Here is a 13,816-nt window from a genome sequence, read left to right as displayed (position 1 = left end):
CTCTGCAACTACTACAAAATCTCTTTCAGGTTACTGAAATCATTTTGTGATTAGCCCGAAATGGGAATATGAAAACTAATAAGTGACACTGGCTCTGAAAAGCATAAGGTTTTTGGGTTTTTTGGACCTCCTCTGCCCTTGTATTTGTTTCAGCCACGACTCAATTGTCAGTAAAGCTTTTTGTGATGGCATACTGTTTTACCAGGGTTCGATAACAGTGTTTCCATACTTTCCACACTTTTCACAGCACGGAGACATGTATTTTTAAATGTTATTATTAAACCTCTAGATCAAGCATGTCAAACTCGCGGCCCACAAGGACCGTCTTTGCGGCCCGCCGAGCCGCGAGTACATGCTGGTGTTATAGCAGAGTAGGCACCTGCTTTCCCCATATTGCAGGTGCCTGCTCCTCACTGCTCCCTTGCGCTGTCTGAAGTGAAGCCGGGCGCCGGAATATGACCTCATATTCCGGCACCACTAAACCGGTGTGTATGTGTCTGACAGACAGTGTGTGTGTGTGTGTGTGTGTATGTGTCTGACAGACAGTGTGTGTGTGTGTGTGTGTATGTGTCTGACAGACAGTGTGTGTGTGTGTGTGTGTGTGTGTGTGTATGTGTCTGACAGACAGTGTGTGTGTGTGTGTATGTGTCTGACAGACAGTGTGTGTGTGTGTGTGTGTGTGTATGTGTCTGACAGACAGTGTGTGTGTGTGTATGTGTCTGACAGACAGTGTGTGTGTGTGTGTGTGTGTGTGTGTATGTGTCTGACAGACAGTGTGTGTGTGTGTGTGTGTGTATGTGTCTGACAGACAGTGTGTGTGTGTGTGTATGTGTCTGACAGACAGTGTGTGTGTGTGTGTATGTGTCTGACAGACAGTGTGTGTGTGTGTGTGTGTATGTGTCTGACAGACAGTGTGTGTGTGTGTATGTGTCTGACAGACAGTGTGTGTGTGTGTGTGTGTGTGTGTCTGTCAGTATGTGTCTGTCAGTATGTGTGTCAGTATGTGTGTCAGTATGTGTGTCAGTATGTGTGTCAGTATGTGTGTCAGTATGTGTGTCAGTATGTGTGTCAGTATGTGTGTCAGTATGTGTGTCAGTATGTGTGTGTCAGTATGTGTGTGTCAGTGAATGTGTGTGTGTCAGCAGGAAGATCAGATTTGGCACAGGGTGGTAGAGGGGGGGATGGAATTTAGTAGAGGGGGGATGCTGGGGGGTGGGGAGGTTTATACTGTACTTTTTAAAATAAACCTACGTTTCTATGAAAATTGACGGTATATTTTTTTTTGCGGCCCACATAAACATAAACCTCGTTTATGTGGCCCGATCCAGACTGAGTTTGACATGCTTGCTCTAGATCAATTTGTGCTTCCATGGTGGTCCAACAGTTGCTAGAGGAGGGAAGGGTATAATCATGTGAAACACCTCCAGTGCATTTCCCCTAACTTCAGATCCCACTGAATACCTTTATTAGATTTGGCTGTAACAGTCCAAGAGTTGCCTTCAAGCTAACATGGAAATGATAGGAAGTGATGTCATATCATTTCTTTCCAATGCTATTAGGATGGATGCCACACAGTAGAGAAGAGAGCCCATTAGCAGTTATAACTCACTCCACTTTAGACTCAAAGAAAAAGAAAAAAAAACATTTGAAAAATAGGAAGTAGGAAGGATGTTGGTGCTCCACATCATTTCTACTAAGATAGATAGTTATTAAAATAGAGAGTCACTGTTATTGATATCCATCCACATGACGGTTTACAACACATGTTTCTCTTGTTTATTAAGATTATCCCTGTAACTTACTATGGGACAGTTTTTCTGTATTTTTAATACTTAATTATTCGTGTTTCTATAGATGCAAATTAGTCTAAGAATAAATTAAATAGTACCTGAAACAAGGATAGTACTTAAGACTTTCAGACCAATGGCCAAAATGCTGACATTTGTAAGATAAGTTGAGAGAACTTTGAGAATTTGTCTGAAAAAGAATGGATAATGAAATTACTTTAATTTGGAAAAAAATATATACACACTCATGAACCAATCATCTTAGGAAAAAAAGGCACATTACAATAGTAAAGTCATGCAAATTCCCCAACAAAACTTGATCTTGTTTCAATAGCTTTTCAAAAGCACATTACTATGGTAGGGAATGATGAGGTAATGGCTCTATCAATTTATTTGGTTGCGCTAAGGCAGTATAAAAAAAAAAAAAAAGCATAGTAAATACATCATCAATTAATATATATACAGGAAGTTATAGTGTGAAAGACATTGGCCGCATCATTGTAGAAACCAAAGACATTCTAGTTGTGGGGATATGTGAAAGGAACATTTCATACACAACAGCGCAACTGTAATGGTTATAGTGATGGAAGTACCAGAAGCTCCTGTTAGGAGCTTTCGTTAGCTCTTCAGAGTTAAGCCCTAACAGAAACGTACAGCTTTCCTGTAGGAAGGGAGATGGGAAAGCAGTGTCCACAGGTAAAATGTCTAAACTTGACTAAGTGGTTTGACTCTTTGCACTCAAGGGGGGGAAGCCCAGGGCACCGATGGCGCCATAACCACTACAGCACACTCTAGTGGTTATTCTGCCTGTAGTGTTCCTTTAAACATGCAGTTTTCTATAATCAAATGATAGATTGCACTGTGAAGGTCATTAACGGAATGGGATTTAAATGTGTTTCAACAACCTGACCTCCTCTCTGAATGAATATACAATTTGTCACAAAAATAAAAATAAAAAAGTAACTGACCACATGGTGTTAAAGGTACATCTTTATTTTTTTTCCCTAAAACCAATTAGTTTTATTAAGGGAAAGTTTGCCAGATATATAGGAGACAGCTTTTCACAATTATAGCAATAAAGGACAGCAATCTGTCAACAACACATTGACGAGACTGCTCATCTCTTCAGGGTGCATTTTATCAGGTGTTAATGGCAGTATTCTATATGAAAGTCAGGATAGTCCCATTCAATTTTTTCTGCATATTAGCATGTGGAGTTATGTTAAAAAATAAAAATAAAATAATCATTTTTTAAAAAGGGAAATAGACAAAGCATGCAAAATTCTTAGTTTCTAGCAAAGTGCACAGAAACACTCACTGGTGAACACCAAGTACATCCCATTCACGATCAAGGTCAATAGGTGTCTGTAAACTATTCAACGTGCCAGGACAAACTTCAATTAATCTACTCAAAAGAGACCATCCCACCTGAAAATGTAAAAGAAAATCAAAGCATTACAAAGTAAATATTACACAATTCTTAAAACCCAAGTACTTTATTCTTGAGAAACATTTTATTACACACTTACCACAGGCAATTAAATAAAATGGACATTAATAATTAACAAAACACATGATCAATGTTGAATAATTGAATAGATTTTTGAGCACCTCTGCTGAATAAACACTATTTGCTGTGCACTACAATTCGAAAGGTCATAATTTCATTTGCTCTAGTTATATATTTGGACTGAATTGCTTAACAACCCAATCCAGTCAACCCCAGTTTAGGGTCAGAATGGTGTATGATACAATAAAATGTATTATTCACAGTACTAGCAATTATATCTGTTAAATAGCATGTATGATTTTGAAATACACCGGATACTTTGGATGTTATTCACTTAACTTCAAATTTCAGCAAACTGAAATCTGAACTGGAATAGGTAGATTAAAATAGACAGTCTGCAACTGTAACAGAGTTGTAGATTTTTTCCTCTAGATCAGAAATGTTTGCAATTCTGGTTTCAGTCAGCTAGAATTCTGAATTAAATGGACAGTATGGGCATCCAGACCCCTTCAGCTTTTGAAGTGGTCTGGGTGCAATGTCCCAGGTCCCTCAACCCTGCAGTGGTATTTATTGCAGTTTCTTTTTTCTCTCTTTTTTTTTTTTTTAAATCTTTATTATATTTCCATACAATACAAAAATAAAAAAACAGGACAACATAAAACTGGATATAGGTATTAGAAGAATTACATATTCACATATTTGTTGATTATATTTCAGGAAGTCAAGTTATTATATATACACTTTTCCCTTTTCCTTTTCCCCTTATCCGTCTCTAAAAAAAAAGGGAAACATACAAAAACACATAGACGTGCCAAGAGATTCTCATTTTAATCTCTCCTAACACACTGCAATAATTACCTACCAGGGTTTACTCCACCTCTAGTGGTTATCTGCCACTAGACTTGCAGGTCATTAGGCCACTTTTGGTCTCCTAACCGATGCTGGATATCCTCACACTCAGCAAGAGGACATCCAGCACCACCCGAAACCTCACAGGGAAGCATTATGCAATGCTTTCCTGTGGGCAGGGTCGGCGCGTCCATAAGGCAGCACAGGCGGCGCCAGTGGATTAGGGCCAGTGGATAAGAGATTTATACTATAGATAAGAATTTGATACATATGTTGTTTAGTTTTAGACCCTTGCATTGAACATGCCAGGCCCTTAGAGCGAGAATGCCAAAAATAAGCTAGGTTCCAAAACTGCATGTATAGATCAATTTTGTTTATCTTTCCTGATTTTCACCTTCGTTAAAAGCACAGTGAGGAACATACAAGATGGAGGAGTGAAGAAAGACATGCATACAAAATAGAGGGAGAAGTGAGGTTCATACCATTTTTATAGATATACATAACACTGACATATAACAATAACTCAAATGTATAATAAAAATCTCCCAGTATAATCTCATTGAGCGTAGACAGGAGGATCAATAGAATTTTCTTTTTCCCAAGGATTCACTTAAAGGGAAAAAAAAAGGAACATAGTGTACCACTTTAAGGATATAGGAAACACTTTATTGTATGCACTTACAAAATGCCAGAAAGTAAAAAGCCCATCAAATATCGTTGCCAACTTCTCGATGGATCCCCAGGTGGAAATACAGGAACCCAGATGGAAGAAGCACGAACAAAATAAAACTTTAAAATACAAAATTAAAAGTCCGTAATGTAAAGTATTCCTGCCGCCCTACGCGTTTCGTCCTTAGACTTCGTCAGGGGCATCCGGCTGGTGAAGTACACTCCATGATCTTCCGCTCTTTTAAATGTCCCGCCGAGAAACAAGTCTTTTCCGTCAGCCAATCAGAGGCAGTCACGTGTTCCACGGCCGCCTATCAAAGGTGCATCTGCATGGCCAATAGGCTGCTCAGAACCAGCCTCTCGCGAGAAACTCCTCTCCTCACACTCTGCTGGAACGCAAATGCGTTCCAGTGCTCGGGTGGGAGTGACCTCGCGGAGGAAATGGATAGCACCAGAATTCATTAAGAAAAATGGGATAAAACAAAAGTTAATATCATCGGAACATATTACCCATACAAAACATAAAATTAAATAAAAGATGCTGTATATAATATAAAAATGAACCGTAAAAACAAAAGGGTATATAATCTCATCATAGTAAAACTACCTACATGTCACAGAAAAATATCATACAAGTCATAAAAAACATACTATATCAAAATTGATGTTCATACCCTCAGGTTGCATAGTATTGAGGGTATGGATCCAAAACCCCTCTCTTTGCCTCAATTTAAGTAATAAATCACCACCTCTTTGGTCTAAAGTAACTTTTTCAATCGGAGTACAGTTAAAATTGTGGAAACTAAAGCTAGGGCACCTGTTACAATGCAAAGGAACTGAATGGGTGGTAATTTTCTTTCTAATATTATTCCTGTGTTCTAAAAATCGTATTTTAACAGGTCTGGTGGTTCTACCCACATATTGGACTCCACATCCACATTTTAAAAGATAAACTGTATTACTTGTGTTGCACGTAATGTGTCCCCTAATTTTAAAACTTTGGCCTGTCACTGTACTAGTGAAATTTATAATTTAAAATTATAATTATAATAATTATAATTTTTTTCTTTTTAATGAGGATTTTTATCTGCAACTTAAAGGAACAACCATGGGCACCAAGTTCGCGCCGAGTTATGCGAATATTTTTTTAGATTTTTGGGAAAATCTTTTTATTTGGAACAATAACCCATTCGGCGCGAGCTTGGTGCTGTGGAGAAGATATATAGATGACATTTTAATCATTTGGAGAGGCGATGTTTTATCCTTGGAAAACTTTTTTACTTATATTAATGCCAATCAATTTTCTCTGATTTTTACCCCCACCATGAGTCGAAAAGAGATCAATTTTTTAGATCTTACTATTTATATTGAGGATCTTAGGATCAAAACAAAAACCTTTTTTTAAACCAACAGATGCAAATGGTTTTATCAATACAGAAAGTGGTCACCACCCCCCTTGGCTAAAAAGCGTTCCCCGCAGCCAATTTTCTCGACTGCGGAGGAACTGCACAGATCAGCACAATTTCTTAGATCAAGCGCAAATTCTTAAAGATAAATTTTTAGAAAAAGGTTATACCGAGAATTTTATCAACAAGGAATTTATGAAGGCTCACAATTCCAAAAGGGATGACTTTTTATCTAATAAATCGGCGCGCCCCACAGCTAACAAATTTGCCTTTTCTTTCAATACTCAGTATAACACCCATGCGAAGAAAATTAAACATATTTTAAATAAACATTGGCCTTTGTTATTGGAAGATGAATTTTTAAAGACTGAACTTCCTCGAGCCCCACAAGTCATCTTTAAAAAAGGCAAGAACTTTAAGAACCTCTTAGCACCCAGCACTTTTAAGAACTATGCCAAACCGATCCAACAAAATGAGGGCTTTTTTACATGTGGTGCTTGTAAAAGATGTGAAAAAATCTCGAAGAAGACTCTAAATTTCACTAGTACAGTGACAGGCCAAAGTTTTAAAATTAGGGGACACATTACGTGCAACACAAGTAATACAGTTTATCTTTTAAAATGTGGATGTGGAGTCCAATATGTGGGTAGAACCACCAGACCTGTTAAAATACGATTTTTAGAACACAGGAATAATATTAGAAAGAAAATTACCACCCATTCAGTTCCTTTGCATTGTAACAGGTGCCCTAGCTTTAGTTTCCACAATTTTAACTGTACTCCGATTGAAAAAGTTACTTTAGACCAAAGAGGTGGTGATTTATTACTTAAATTGAGGCAAAGAGAGGGGTTTTGGATCCATACCCTCAATACTATGCAACCTGAGGGTATGAACATCGATTTTGATATAGTATGTTTTTTATGACTTGTATGATATTTTTCTGTGACATGTAGGTAGTTTTACTATGATGAGATTATATACCCTTTTGTTTTTACGGTTCTTTTTTATATTATATACAGCATCTTTTATTTAATTTTATGTTTTGTATGGGTAATATGTTCCGATGATATTAACTTTTGTTTTATCCCATTTTTCTTAATGAATTCTGGTGCTATCCATTTCCTCCGCGAGGTCACTCCCACCCGAGCACTGGAACGCATTTGCGTTCCAGCAGAGTGTGAGGAGAGGAGTTTCTCGCGAGAGGCTGGTTCTGAGCAGCCTATTGGCCATGCAGATGCACCTTTGATAGGCGGCCGTGGAACACGTGACTGCCTCTGATTGGCTGACGGAAAAGACTTGTTTCTCGGCGGGACATTTAAAAGAGCGGAAGATCATGGAGTGTACTTCACCAGCCGGATGCCCCTGACGAAGTCTAAGGACGAAACGCGTAGGGCGGCAGGAATACTTTACATTACGGACTTTTAATTTTGTATTTTAAAGTTTTATTTTGTTCGTGCTTCTTCCATCTGGGTTCCTGTATTTCCACCTGGGGATCCATCGAGAAGTTGGCAACGATATTTGATGGGCTTTTTACTTTCTGGCATTTTGTAAGTGCATACAATAAAGTGTTTCCTATATCCTTAAAGTGGTACACTATGTTCTTTTATTTTTCCCTTTAAGTGAATCCTTGGGAAAAAGAAAATTCTATTGATCCTCCTGTCTACGCTCAATGAGATTATACTGGGAGATTTTTATTATACATTTGAGTTATTGTTATATGTCAGTGTTATGTATATCTATAAAAATGGTATGAACCTCACTTCTCCCTCTATTTTGTATGCATGTCTTTCTTCACTCCTCCATCTTGTATGTTCCTCACTGTGCTTTTAACGAAGGTGAAAATCAGGAAAGATAAACAAAATTGATCTATACATGCAGTTTTGGAACCTAGCTTATTTTTGGCATTCTCGCTCTAAGGGCCTGGCATGTTCAATGCAAGGGTCTAAAACTAAACAACATATGTATCAAATTCTTATCTATAGTATAAATCTCTTATCCACTGGCCCTAAGGCGCCGCCTGTGCTGCCTTATGGACGCGCCGACCCTGCCCACAGGAAAGCATTGCATAATGCTTCCCTGTGAGGTTTCGGGTGGTGCTGGATGTCCTCTTGCTGAGTGTGAGGATATCCAGCATCGGTTAGGAGACCAAAAGTGGCCTAATGACCTGCAAGTCTAGTGGCAGATAACCACTAGAGGTGGAGTAAACCCTGGTAGGTAATTATTGCAGTGTGTTAGGAGAGATAAAATGAGAATCTCTTGGCACGTCTATGTGTTTTTGTATGTTTCCCTTTTTTTTTTTTTTATTAGAGACGGATAAGGGGAAAAGGAAAAGGGAAAAGTGTATATATAATAACTTGACTTCCTGAAATATAATCAACAAATATGTGAATATGTAATTCTTCTAATACCTATATCCAGTTTTATGTTGTCCTGTTTTTTTATTTTTGTATTGTATGGAAATATAATAAAGATTTAAAAAAAAAAAAAAGAGAGAAAAAAGAAACTGCAATAAATACCACTGCAGGGTTGAGGGACCTGGGACATTGCACCCAGACCACTTCAAAAGCTGAAGGGGTCTGGATGCCCATACTGTCCATTTAATTCAGAATTCTAGCTGACTGAAACCAGAATTGCAAACATTTCTGATCTAGAGGAAAAAATCTACAACTCTGTTACAGTTGCAGACTGTCTATTTTAATCTACCTATTCCAGTTCAGATTTCAGTTTGCTGAAATTTGAAGTTAAGTGAATAACATCCAAAGTATCCGGTGTATTTCAAAATCATACATGCTATTTAACAGATATAATTGCTAGTACTGTGAATAATACATTTTATTATTTTTATTATACATTTGTGTTTCTTCTGAAGATGTTGAGGAATCTTCATACTCCCTTATAATATTTGGGTAATTTCTTTTATTGTATACATACCCACTTGTGTTTATCCACTGGTTCATTGTGTATAAGGTGTATACTTTTTTTGCTTATATAACAATAACTGTATCCATATAATTGGAGGAAAAAAACATAAGAAATACAAGCAACAAGACAGTACTATTAAACTTAAAAGTTGGAATAGATTTATCTATCTCCTTTAATGGCAGACACAATTGAACAAGTTCTGACCAAAACAAAACCTATAATTTGAGCTGTATGTTTGATCAAACCTCATTTACATCTTTCATATTAAGTGCACCCACACTTCTTATATATATCATTTTCTTAAGGAAAAACAGGGCTTTCCTTCCACATCTAATATCTATATATGGAACACAATTTAAGATAAATAAAACCTAAAACATTTTGGGAAAATTTAGATATGTTATTTTCCAGGTTATGGATGTCATTTTAACTCTGAATGTCATAATACTATTTGCTTTTACTGCAGTAAAACACACACATTTGTATGCTGTGATGTTCCACAAGTACAACAATGCCCCACCCCATCCCCCCCCCCCCCACTACAGTATTATTACATTAAAATAATTGTTTAACAGTGACAGGTGTCCTTTAACAGCACCCGATGGATCCATCAAAGGAAAGGCCATTAGAAAGTGGAATTTGATAATCACAGCTATCACATCAAAACATTTAGTATGTAAGAGTAAACTAATGTATTTTAAATTAATCCTACAAACTACAGCTCTCCGTTGCAACACTGAAAGGAAACATATAGTGAAATATATATATATATATATATATATATATATATATATATATACACACATACATACACATATAGTGAAATACATACATATATATATATATATATATATATATATATATATATATATATATATATATATATATATATATATATATATATATATATATATATATATAAACATACACACACACACACAACACAATTGCACGAGAAGAACTGCAATGGCTCCCTGTGGGGGAAAAAATACCTGAAGATACATAGAGTTCTGTAAATCTCTACAGGGTTTGACAAATGGTCACATCCCTCAAACAGAACAAGAGAGTCCTCCCATTCATCTTTTTGGTTACCAAATCATGTAGTGGTCAAAACTGTCCCCTGTTGGTTGGAGTAGCAATAAATGGTGAGTTAATTATTTGGCAAACCCTTAGAGTTGCTCTGTCACCCTACCCAAAAAAATAAAATAAACAAATAGTATTTAATAAAGATAAGATCTTTATGAAATACTCCCATGGACTGTATTGGAATTTCACTGAAATGCCTACACAGCCAAAGATATAAGACAAAGTATGGATTACTTTGTCATCTTATTTTTTTTCTACACTTGATAAAGAGAGTTGTCAAACTCTCAGCAATCACTAGTGAAAAAGTATTTCTCCATGGATGCTCCCGCAGTCTTCTCCATACTATTCTGGGCAGAAAAAGTGACAGGAGTGGAAGAGGATCCTGCATAAGATGAAGACGGAGGCCGTGAATGACAGGTTGTGGCAAGTAAAGCTCACTTCTTCCTGCCTCATGTGGCCACTGCACTAAAGCAAAGTAACCACTGGGGGTCATTGCAAAATATGCCAAGAACCCAAAAGGTAAGAAAGCGCTTTACCCAGAAGAACCCTTTCTATACTGCATCGGTCATAGACCATCCATCGGATATGGCTCACCTTTGCATATGCATTTGTGATTTGCAAGCCACACTTTTCATGAAGTATAGCTATTAATTTTAAACTACTTAATAGATACGCAAATTATTTGAAACCAATTTTTTTAAAACTAATTATTTGAACTATGGCAAGAACATAATTAATTCTAATGGTTAGCAAGGCTTACATTTAACAAGATAAAATAAATGTACATATAACATACAATAAACATGTTTTGTTTCTATGAAAAGTAAATATAGCAAACACTTTAAAACATCACCTTTTGTATAATTTCAACCTTCGTGTAGGATTCCAAAACCAATAGCAGTGGTGAGTGCACATTCTTGTCATTGAAGATTTCGTGAGCTAATGTTAAAATAAATTTTGGTTTAATAAACAGTTTATACAAAATAAGAAAATATGAGTAAATAAATAACAACCCCCCAACTTACCAGAATCACAGAACGTGTAAATGTATAGATCGTCCAATATCTGGAAAAGTGTTTCAATCTGCTTGCCCTCTTCAACGTTTCTTAGACGTACTACAAGCTTTTTTACATTTTCCTCAAGTTCCTCTAAGCAACTCATGATTTCTTTTTCATGTATAGATCTGCTTGCATTTGTAATTTAGGTTCATCATTGTATGTATCTTTCGCACACAAAAAAATGAAAAAAAATTTGGAAAAGAAAAAGAAAAAGAAAAAAGAGTGAGAAATATAAATTGTATGTTTTGCTTAGGTAGATAAGAACATGCGTAGATGAAAGCTTAACTTTATAGCCTTATGTAATAAAGGTCTCTTGCAGCATAGACAATCCAAGCACCATCATAACCACTACAACACGCTGTAGAGCTTATGGTAACAAGAGATCACAGGTACCACCACCTGTAAGTAGCCAAACTGTTTTAGAATAGTTTGTCTTCTTATCAGGCATTTACTAGACACCAGTCCCTGCCTCCAGTAAAGCCTACAGAAAGCCAGAAGTGTAATGTCCGAGCTTAGCCTGGCAGTGCAGGGCTCTGTTCATTAGCCAAGGGCGATCAGATGATGTTCTCAGCCAACAAGCTAGGCTTAGCTCAGAAAAGATAACGGAAGCTGTGGAGGCGGGAAACAGAGCCCAGCAGACATCAGTTAAGGGGGGCCCCATAAACACTTCTGGCACTAAAACGCACTGTAGTGGTTATGATTTGTGGAATGTTCATTTAAATAAAACAGGACAGGTTAATCCAGCAACCTGCACCACAGTCACTGCCCAAGGGAAGCTGACAAAGTATCAACCTGATAATATGTCTAAATCCTCCAACTAATACCTCACAGCCATGGAAAATAAACAACAGAGGCTCCAACATACCACTAGGCCCTATGGAACAGATCCTACCTACAGATAATTAGTATAACACCCATCAAAACATGTCCATCGGAAAAAGAAAAAAAAGAAAAGCAAGATGTCTGATACGCATTATGCAGGGGCCTTGGTTGTTTATATTCAGTGGCTGGAGGGATTAATTGGAGGATTTTGAGTTTGATAGAGCTGTGTGTAGCTATGCCTGCTGCCTTCATGTACCCGTTCCATATCACCACTTAACCCCTTAAGGACACAACTTCTGGAATAACATGTACTCATGACGGAATATTTCCGTCATGTGTCCTGTCACTGAGGCTCTTTTTTTCTTGTGGTGGAAGGGATTTTTTCTGTAATGATATTAGTTTACATGGTTCCCATCTAGATTCTCTACAGAAGTGAAAACTTTGTATTACATGTGACCTGGTCAATATGCAACACTGTAGCTTTTGCTCAAGCAATAGTTGGATGTCCCTTACCCGATGTTAGAACACATGCAGAGATTATTATTAAAGGGACACTATAGTCACCTGAACAACTTTAGCTTAATGAAGCAGTTTTGGTGTATAGAACATGCCCCTGCAGCTTCACTGCTCAATCCTCTGCCATTTAGGAGTTAAATCACTTTGTTTATGAACCCTAGTCACACCTCCCTGCATGTGACTTGCACAGCCTTCCATAAACATTTCCTGTAAAGAGAGCCCTTTTAGGCTTTATTTATTGCAAGTTCTGTTTAATTAAGATTTTCTTATCCCCTGCTATGTTAATAGCTTGCTAGACCCTGCAAGGCCTCCTGTATGTGATTAAAGTTCAATTTAGAGATTGAGATACAATTATTTAAGGTAAAAGTGAAACCAGTTTTTTTTTTCATGCAGGCTCTGTCAATCATAGCCAGGGGAGGTGTGGCTAGGGCTGCATAAACAGAAACAAAGTGATTTAACTCCTAAATGACAGTGAATTGAGCAGTGAAATTGCAGGGGAATGATCTATACACTAAAACTGATTTATTTAGCTCAAGTAATTTAGGTGACTATAGTGTTCCTTTAATCATGTTTTAGGTACCTACTCCCTCCTGTTCGATAAACTTGTGGAACTGCTTCATAACTTGTAGCAGATTTCTATTGCATAGGGCAGAGAGGCATTACTTGCAGCCCTACATGATTCCCTTTCTTCTCTATATACCAAGGATACATCCTGACCCTTAGTTTAGAGTTTGTTTACTCACATTGGTTTTACAGTGTTCATTCCATTTATACGATTATGTTTTTAAGTTGATATTTGTATGCAGAAATCCTCTTTCAATACTCAAAATGTGGGATTTTTTTTTATGATGATGGTGAAGTATATGTACAGGTAAAGGCAAGGTTCATCGTCATTGTGACTTTGTAGATGCCAATTATAGTACAGAGGGCTGCTGGATTCAGCAGGTACTGTTACATTAACAAAAACACGAATGTAAACTACATAACCATTGTTGTTATGTCTATTTTTCCATACCTGCTATGTGTGGCAAAAAATTCTATTTCCTTTCTAATATTTCAGATATGATGTTCTGCAAAAGGATGGACAGAGAAACAAAACATTAAACATTTATAAAATGTATATAAATTTAAAGGACACCAAAACAATACTTTGGACACCAAAACAATATCAGAATGAAGTTGTTATGGTGC

At 37.0% G+C, this 13,816-nt stretch overlaps 1 protein-coding gene across 1 annotated transcript in view; it reads right to left on the bottom strand.

Annotated features, from left to right (window-relative positions):
* Positions 1 to 11,462, bottom strand: part of LRRK2 (leucine rich repeat kinase 2) — a 245,907-nt gene extending 234,445 nt beyond the window's left edge. Inside the window, exons 1-4 of the mRNA XM_063448081.1 lie at positions 11,255 to 11,462; positions 11,083 to 11,168; positions 3,106 to 3,215; positions 1,889 to 1,977 (exon numbers count right to left, since the gene is read on the bottom strand). Of these exons, the coding sequence (XP_063304151.1) occupies positions 1,889 to 1,977; positions 3,106 to 3,215; positions 11,083 to 11,168; positions 11,255 to 11,390 (421 nt within the window). The 5' untranslated portion in view covers positions 11,391 to 11,462. The remainder of the gene's footprint in view (positions 1 to 1,888; positions 1,978 to 3,105; positions 3,216 to 11,082; positions 11,169 to 11,254) is intronic.
* Positions 11,463 to 13,816: the final 2,354 nt, after the last annotated feature.

Source organism: Pelobates fuscus, chromosome 3, assembly GCF_036172605.1.
Source record: "Pelobates fuscus isolate aPelFus1 chromosome 3, aPelFus1.pri, whole genome shotgun sequence".
Taxonomy (NCBI): domain Eukaryota; kingdom Metazoa; phylum Chordata; class Amphibia; order Anura; family Pelobatidae; genus Pelobates; species Pelobates fuscus.
The sequence above is the reverse complement of the archived record's forward strand: the minus strand, read 5'-3'. Positions and strand labels throughout refer to the sequence as shown.